Raw genomic sequence first — 9,220 nt, 5'->3', positions numbered from 1 at the left:
AATCAAGATTGCCGGGAGAAATATCAATAACCTCAGACATGCAGATGACACCACCCTTATGGCAGAAAGTGAAGAGGAACTAAAAAGCCTCCTGATGAAAGTGAAAGTAGAGAGTGAAAAAGTTGGCTTAAAGCTCAACATTCAGAAAACGAAGATCATGGCATCTGGTCCCATCACTTCATGGGAAATAGATGGAGATACAGTGGAAACAGTGTCAGACTTTAATTTTTTGGGCTCCAAAATCACTGCAGATGGTGACTGCAGCCATGAAATTAAAAGATGCTTACTCCTTGGAAGGAAAGTTATGACCAACCTAGATAGCATATTCAAAAGCAGAGACATTACTTTGCCAACAAAAGTCCGTCTAGTCAAGGCTATGGTTTTTCCTGTGGTCATGTATGGATGTGAGAGCTGGACTGTGAAGAAGGCTGAGCACCAAAGAATTGATGCTTTTGAAGTGTGGTGTTGGAGAAGACTCTTGAGAGTCCCTTGGACTGCAAGGAGATCCAACCAGTCCATTCTGTAGATCAGCCCTGGGATTTCTTTGGAAGGAATGACGCTAAAGCTGAAACTCCAGTACTTTGGCCACCTCATGCGAAGAGTTGACTCATTGGAAAAGACTCTGATGCTGGGAGGGATTGGGGGCAGGAGGAGAAGGGGACGACAGAGGATGAGATGGCTGGATGGCATCACTGACTCGATGGACGTGAGTCTGGGTGAACTCCGGGAGTTGGTGATGGACAGGGAGGCCTGGCGTGCTGCAGTTCATGGGGTCGCAAAGAGTCGGACATGACTGAGCGACTGAACTGAACTGAACTCAAACGGCACAGAAGGACATTTTAAGTAATCAACTGCACTATTCTCACTGCTATTTTCACATTTACACAAGACTGATCAAGATGAATGTGAGCTGGCCTCAGTGTTATGAGTATTCCCACCCAAGCTGGATGCTGTATATGGTTCTGAAAACAGAACAAAGTAAACAGGTACCGCCCGACACGTGCTCTGCACAGGACGGCCTGAGCATTAGCCCCTTGGCCCCTGTCACGTTGCAGTCAGTTCTGGTGGGTGAAGACTTGAGCAGTCACCATGCCCTGTGTCCAGCAGTATATACACGTTAGCAGTATATACACGTTAGCAGTATATACATGCTCAGCTCTCTCTTGGGGTTTCCGGTTTTCAAGAAGCAATGTGTACTTTCAAGATCTGTTCATTTTTAGAAGCATATATGTTCTGTGCCAAAAGCCTGTGCCTTCTGATAAAGATAGAAGGCGACTTCAGTTTTACGTTTAGGACCAGCCGGGCACTGAGCTAGTTTTAGAGACTCTTTAATCAGTTCATAGACAAAGCAGCATCGTACGGAGGGAGTGCGTGAGACGGCGTGCGTGAGACGGCGTGCGTGAGATGGGGTCACTATGTGATAGACTCAATTTTACTTATGCCCCACAATCAGCAGATGACTTTCTGAATTTGCTTTTCATTTAAGCACCTTAATTTAGCCTCCTGATATGTCTCCTGTACATATGTATTACGGCAGTAAAACTGGTCGCTGTAGCAGAGACAGTAATTTTAATTTTGTGGGCTCCTGAGCAGGAGCTTGAACTTAAGGACATAGGAGGAATTAAGTTTATACCAAGCAGGGGGTGCCGAACCTTCGGAGAACTCTCTGTGCTTCTGATCTATGTACTAAAGTGCACTGTTACATGTCACCAAGTTCTAAAGGAAGCCTGAGGATGAACTGGGCCAGGGCATCTCAATTTGTGCTCCCAAGTCCAGTAGCATCACCTGGGTGCTTGTCAGAAAAAGCGAATTCTCAGGCCCCACCGCAGACCCCCTGAATGAGCAGCTCAGGGGCAGGGCCGTCCAGGGGCTTCAGATGCAGTTTGAGATGAGGTCTGAGTGAACCACACACAGTGCTTTCAAGCAGTCAGGGCCGTGAGAACAAGACAGGAATGTGATTCATGTGCTAAGACGCACCTTGGAGGAGGTCCACGACAAAGCCCACCCCCAGGCTGGGGAAGCCTGTCTGACTCTGTCCTGAGGGGTTTGACCTTGCTCTAGATACTCCCTGCAGGGGCCCCCCTGGGTGGCACAGCCAGCATTCTCTTCCCTTCTCAAGAAGCCAGCCCCCTGGATCTGACTAGAAAAGGGGCTGCTCCAGAGGTGGGGGTAGGGGGCAGGGAGCGGATCCCTGAGAAGTTGGGGCCATCAGTCTTGGTCCTTACAGGCTAAATTAATTTAGCCACACTGGTCTGCACTGGCCATGGGCACTGGGCAGGAAGACTCAGCAACACTCTGAAGCTAAGCATGTCACAGAAACTTGACTGCTGGCTCAACCACACTGAAAGAAGAGGACTGAAGCCCACGAGCCCATCATCTGGGGTGGGACTGACTTGCAGTCACTGGCCCCTAGAGGTCGGTGAGATGCCTCAGACACCATCTCCGGTGGGCAAGTACTTTGCTCGCTCGCATCTTGAGACCAAAATGTAAACACTTCTTGCAGAATTTCTCCGCAAGTCGAGAAGGAACTGTTTTCAAAGGACAGGCAGTAAAGACTCCTGGCAGTTGAGAGAAGAGGTGGGCTTGCCAGCCTCCAGGAAAGAAATATTTATGGAGAGCCGAGCAGAGCAGAATGCAAACCCTCCTCCCTCCATCTGGGCTCCTCAGCTCATCTCATCGGACAAGGTGTTTCCCCTTCACTGGCTGAGAAACCACAGAAAACTGAAGTCATGTCCGATTCTTTGTGACCTCATGGACTGTAACCTGCCAGGTTTCTCCGTCCATGGGATTTTCCAGGCAAGAATACTGGAGTAGGTTGCCATTTCCTTCTCCAGGGGATCTTCCCAACTCAGGGATTGAACCTGGGTCTCTCACACTGCAGGCAGACTCTTTACCATCTGAGCCACCAGGGAAGCCCCCGAGAAACCACAATCAGGGCAGAAAACATTCGCTGGGAGGGCCGGAGTGTGCCTACTGGGGCTGTGGGCCCCCCACCCCTCGCTCTGGGTCTGCCTGTGCCTGAGTGCTCTTAAAAACAAGGGATACAGTTCAAAGAAACCCTAGCAATTTCTATGTTCTTTTCTCCTCGCTAAGTGACTGCAGTGATCAGCAGATTACTGGGAGCAAAGCCTGAATTACCTCTCTTCTGTAAATGAAAATGGAGCCCTCCAGCCTAGGACACCAGCCTGTTCACAGTCCTTCTGCAGTTATGGCTAACAAGAAATGGAGTAGGAAGATAGAAAGGTTTACACTGGTGCTATTAATACATGTGCCAGCTGTACACACCTTTCTCATATATTAAAATTTATTAGACCCATTTCTTTTTTTTTTTTAATATTATTTGGCTGCTCTGGGTCTTAGTTGCAGCATGCAGGATCTAGTTCCCTGACCAGCGATTGAACCTGGGTCCCCCACATTGTGAGCTCGGAGTCTTAGCCACTAGACCACTAGGGAAGTCCCAAGATACAGGTTTTTTTTTGTTTTTTGTTTTTTTTTTTTAAATTTCCACTACAGCTTTTAATTCTTGGAGGGAATCATTTCTAACAGGTACTTGTGAATTTACATGCGAGCAGTATATCCATAAAGAAGGCTAAGCATCAAAGAATTGATGCTTTCGAACTGTGGTGTTGGAGGGACTCTTGAGAGTCCCTTGGACTGCAAGGAGAACAAATCAGTGAATCCTAAAGGAAACCATCCCAGAATATTCATTGGAAGGACTGATGCTGAGGCTCCAATACTTTGGGCCCCTGAAGTGAAGAGCTGACTCATTAGAAAAGACCCTGATGCTGGGAAAGATTGAGAACAGGAGAAGAAGAAGGTGACAGAGGATGAGATGGTTGGATGGCATCATCAACTCAACAGACATGAGTTTGAGCATGCTCCAGGAGATGGTGAAGGATAGGGAAGCCTGGCATGCTGCAGTCCATGAGGTCGCAAAGAATCAGGCACAACTGAGCGACTAAACAACAACAGCAAGTATATCAATAAACATTTACATCAAGGGAGCTAATGATCTGGGGGTTTTTATGAAAATGTTTCTGAATACTGTTACAGATGAAGTATTTGACAGAGTTTTCAGGTGCCTCAGTGGTAAAGAATCAGCCTGCCAATGCAGGAGATGAGATGCAGGTTCGATCCCTGGATCGGGAAGATCCCCTGGAGTAGGAAATAGCAACCCACTCCAGCATTCTTGCCTGGGAAATTTCACCAGAGAAGCCTGGTGGGCTACAGTCCATGAGGTTGAACAGGACTGAGCTACTGAGCATGCACACACTCACACTTGCACTCTAGTTTGAAAGAGCTGTTTTTCAGTTCTCACTGATTTATTGGACACTCATCTCTCTTCATGTTACACTTGCAGCCTGAAGAGAGGTTGTCTGGACCCCTGGTGGCAGCAATCCTGAGCCAGAGGCTACCAAGTCTGACCTGAGTTCACAAGCCCAGGGGTCAATGAGCACAGAGACAGGGCTGGGCATGCTGGCACCTCCTCTGGCTGCTGCTGGCTCCCAGTCACTCTGAATCTACACACACATGCTGGACAATTGCATCATCAGTGAATGTGGAGAATATTTTCTACGGTCTCACGCAGTGCTGGGATTCAACAGCCGACAGGATAACATACCATGCACTCCAGTGCTGACCTGGCTGCCATGGGGGCAGCACAGCCACGAATGAAGGCGGTTACCCCTGTGAGCACAGGCCCCATCATGAGACCCAGGAGCATGGCTCATAGAGGCTTCCCAGATGGAAAGGAGGAGGAGTGAGGTGTGAACGGTGTGTGTGCCTAGACTGGGCAGGGAGGGGGTACTGGGGGGGATGGGGGCAGCTGTACTCTACAATTTTCCAGATGTATGCAAAGGTCCACAGGAGGAGAGACCAGGAGGAGCCACTGAGCCGCCCTCGGCCACGTGACTGGGATCCCCCCAGGGCACTCAGTGACACAGCCCAGCTGCCTGCACCGCCTCCTTCTGCTCTCACCACAAATCAGGTTTCAGGTAACAAGCAGCCCTCTGTTCCACTTTCTACAGCATCTCCCTCCAAAAAAAGGGGATTCAGCACTCTTCACCTTCTTTTACACATAATACAGCAGAGATAAAACTCCATCCAAAGCCCTTCGTAATAAATGACACAAAAACATAGGGACACAAAATACAGGGAAATAGATGATCTCTTTGGGATCTTTAACATCTTACAGAGAAAAACGGCTTCCTACACCACAGGCTGATGCTTTGCAGACCTCAACCTAGTTGTAAGCTGCCACTTTCTACAGCAACTGAAAAAATAAAACACTGACAGTTTACAGAGTACACAGAAATTTAGTTACTGGTTATTCTTCACTGTAATACAGTTTTCTAGCTGTATCCACAGAATAAGTCTGAACAAATACGTAAGGATTTACGATGAGCATTAGATGAGAAGGCAGGTAGGAATTTTGAATTTTCTAGATTTAATGAGATATGGATGGAATATAATGATTAAATACAAAGAAACTGACACTGTTCCATCTTTAGCTGCTAAAGGTAAATGACAATTAGAGGCGAGGAATGAGAGCAAGAGAGGGGGAGAGAGAAAACTCGATATTGAGATGAAAGATAGAAAAGGGCCAAAGCAGGGTCATCTGGTTCATTCACTGGCTGATAAATCATGTCTAACACACGCCTTTGAAATACCCACACATCACTGACCCTGGATATCGTAGGATATGCCAATGCTTTGCTTGTTGTTCTGAAATATATGTCCACCCCTCCCGCCCTCCGCCCAAGCACAGATTTCCCAGAACTCAGATCTTTTTACTTTTCAATACAGAAAAATACGGAATATTTTTAAATGCAAAGTATCAAGCAAGAATCTTGCTCATTTATACTGAAATTGCTCAGGATATTTAAAAAAATGAAATGCATCTTGAAGAGGCACTCTAAAAAAGCAGCTATGCTTACTGAGGAATCACAGGTCCTGCAATGACCAAAGGTGAGCCCTGAGTACAGAGACCTAGAGGAAGGAAAAGGAAACTGAATGAGGATGCCTGTGGGTCCTGCAGAAACGGGACCCCGAAGCTGGGTCAGGCTGTGGAGCTCCGGGCTCACACAGCTTTGAACGGTAGGCTCTCACCTTAGAGATGCCAGAGTGAACAGGGAAAAAGACAACAGGCAGAAACAAGACGGGAAGGTGCTGGCAGGAAGCAGAGGCAGTGGAGGCAGAAAATGGATAAGCGATGGACTTGTCCATCTGAACGGCTCCTCACGGTTGCAGATGACAGGTGGGCAAAGACCTAGTTACGAGCATGAAGACAGCGCAGCCGGCTCGCCCTGCCATCAGGAGAAGAGCAGCAGCATGCCTGAGAGTCCCTGAGTGTCTCTTTGGCACAAGACAGGTGTGCACACAGCAGACAGCGCCACGTGTAACAGCGGGTTCCAGCCAGACAAGCAGTCCAGCACACCCTTGGGCCACATGGCAGCCTTCAGGCCGAGCCGGGGCCATGGCAGGGGCAGAGCTAAGCAAGTCCCAGAGAGCCTCTCCCCCACCCCGAGAGCCAGTGGCCCAGCACACGATGAGCTGTCGTAGCGCAGTTTTCTAAATTAAAACAGAAGGAACAAAATGTGGAAAGCCTCCCCCCGCCCCCAACGGTTAAAATAAACAAGCAATACTTTAGTTATTTAGAAAAGGCTTTCTCCTCTCATAACCCGAGACAAATGTAACACTGCTGCTTCTTCAAGTTCCTGGGAGTGGAGTGTAGATGAGAAAATTACCTTCCTCTACCTCTAAAAGGACCTTGTCCCAAGGTCTGACAGTGACCATGGCCTGTATGTGCTTGTCTCATGGACAAGTCACAGGTTTTCTCTAAGCCAGTGATACTATCTGCCTCCTGCTAAAGACTTTTCCCTTCCCCAGCCCCATAGAGAAGAACCTGGGGGCACTGTCTCCACTCTGGGGGCTGCTTTTACCCCTCTCCTTTCTAAGAAGCCTCTTCAAACCCAACGTTCCTAAACCAGGACAAGACTCCTTGACTCTGAATCATCCTTGTCCCTCGATCACCTCCTACTGTGACGGGTTTCTGGTGCTTTCTTTGAGTTTCTGCTTAGGGGGGTTGCAAGTGCTCTGGACCCGATTCTCTGGAGCCTCCTGATCTGTGCACGGAGCAGACTTCATATGAGAACAACTTAATGTGATGTCCTGCCAGAAACCATTGACTGGATGAGAAAAGCTCATTGCCCGGATTTCAGATGCAGCTACTGTCTAAGTCCCATGTGCTTGCCACCACGAGCTGCTGCCACCACTGGGGGGCCGGTTTCCATCCCATCACAGCTGCCCCCCTGTCTGAAGGGAAACCACTTCTGTGGGCTTGAACTCCCTCTAGATCAGTCAATAGGAATCTTGACTGTGCACTTAGTAATCGTAGTATCAACATTTGCAGGGGACAATTACAGTACATAGCATGGGCTGACTAGTCTTACGGGTTGCATTTATACAATTAAACTGAAGTCTATAGGAACCAACAGAAAATGATCATACTGGACTCTATCCTCAAAACTCACACTGGACTCCATCCTCAAAACTTTTGCTTCACTTAAATACACATGGCAGGTGTATTTAAAAGGACTGAAAAACCAGCTTAGGACCTCCACAATGAAAACACAAAAAGGTACCTGGAATGACAGCCCAGTTCCCCCAGACAGACTTGGCCACACACCTGAAACACAGACCCCAAATCTGTGCTGGAAACAGGTATGCTCCAAGTCGAGAGGCCTCATACCGCTGACTCAACTTGTACACACAAACCCCTCTCTTAACAATTGTCCTTTTCCTTTTTTAGTTCTGTTCCTGAGTGCTTCAAAAGCTTTTCAGAGATAAACTCAGTGGTGCCTGTGGCAGAGACGTACTGAGGATTACACATTTTAAAAAGAAAAACATACCAACCAACAAAAGATTGTGTCAGAAACAGGGCTGCCTTGCTGAGAATATCTGATGCATCTCAGACCCAGAGAGGAAACAAGATTGGGTCATCAACAGGGAAACCATGGGAAAAAATGATGTTTGGGTCCGCAGGACAGAACAGGGGTGACCCCACTCAAGAGGCAGCAAAATCTCCAGAAGCTGAGACACTCTGTACTTGCCATCTCACCTACAAGAACACACCTTGTGGAGTAGAGATACAGCCGAGGCTGGGCAGTCCAAGTGGATGTCAGCATAAGGTGGGGCTGGGGCCTCAGGACACAGGCTGTATAGAGCATCTGTGTTCATCTTGCTTAACATGAGCCCCACATAACCCTGCTGTCTGAGGCCATTCACACACCTCCACACACTTTCATGCTCTCTGCTTCCTTCCTGTGCGCCACCCACCCACCGAGGGTTCTCTGCTCTGAGGAGGAAGCCGTCCTGCACAGCCAGTGCATACCCACACATATGTACATGCCTAGATGTGTGTATACATGCACACCCAGATGTGCACATGCACACACATGCACACCTCTCCACCCACCCCGCCCCACACTCACTGAGCACTCTGTCCTGACAAGAAAGTTGCACACATGCACACACTCTGAGATGCACATCTGTTTACACCCAGACACGTGTACACACCCCTTCACCCACCCTGCCCCACACTCATTAATGACTCTGTCTTGATGAGAAAGTCGCCCTGCACACCTGGTACACAGGTACAGAGATGCACACACACATGCACACCCCTCCACCCACCAACCCTGTACTCACTGGGGACTTGTTGTTAAGCAGGAAGAAGTTGCCCTATATGCCTGGTGCACACACAGAGATGCCCACATATGTGCACACCCAGACACATACACACCCCTCTGCCCACCCACCCCATCTTGCACTCACCGAGGACTCGCTGTCCCGCACAAGGAAGTCGCCCTGAACTCCCCGCGCGTTGAGTGCGCACTCGGCCTGGTGGCGAGTCACGTTCCCGTAGTACCACTCGCGGCCTGCGAACCGGCCAGCACGAGCAGGCCCCGCGGGTCCGGAGCCAGCGTGAGGGGCCGGGCCCTCGCTCAGCACCACCACGTAGTTCTTGGGCACCAGGCCGACCTGGCCACGCGCATTGCGGCAGCGCCACCACTCGGGGTCGTTCTCGGGCTTCTCGATCACCTCCATGGTCTCGCCCTTGTCGAAGTTGAGCTCCTCCTCGGTGACCGAGCTGAAAGGGTACAGCGTCTGCACCACCTGCAGCGCCCGCGCGCCCTGCCCATTGCTGAGCGTGGCACCA

At 49.3% G+C, this 9,220-nt stretch overlaps 1 protein-coding gene across 2 annotated transcripts in view; it reads right to left on the bottom strand.

Moving 5' to 3' along the window:
* Positions 1-9,220, bottom strand: part of NCK2 (NCK adaptor protein 2) — a 117,322-nt gene that overhangs the window by 4,910 nt on the left and 103,192 nt on the right. For both annotated transcript variants that reach the window (XM_010834122.1, XM_010834124.1), the window contains exon 5: positions 8,836-9,220. In XM_010834122.1, coding sequence (XP_010832424.1) covers positions 8,836-9,220 — 385 coding nt within the window. The remainder of the gene's footprint in view (positions 1-8,835) is intronic.

This window comes from Bison bison, unplaced genomic scaffold (assembly GCF_000754665.1).
Source record: "Bison bison bison isolate TAMUID 2011002044 unplaced genomic scaffold, Bison_UMD1.0 scf7180017864020, whole genome shotgun sequence".
NCBI classification, from domain to species: domain Eukaryota; kingdom Metazoa; phylum Chordata; class Mammalia; order Artiodactyla; family Bovidae; genus Bison; species Bison bison.
Note: the sequence above shows the minus strand (reverse complement) of the source record. Positions and strands in the feature narration are given on the sequence as shown.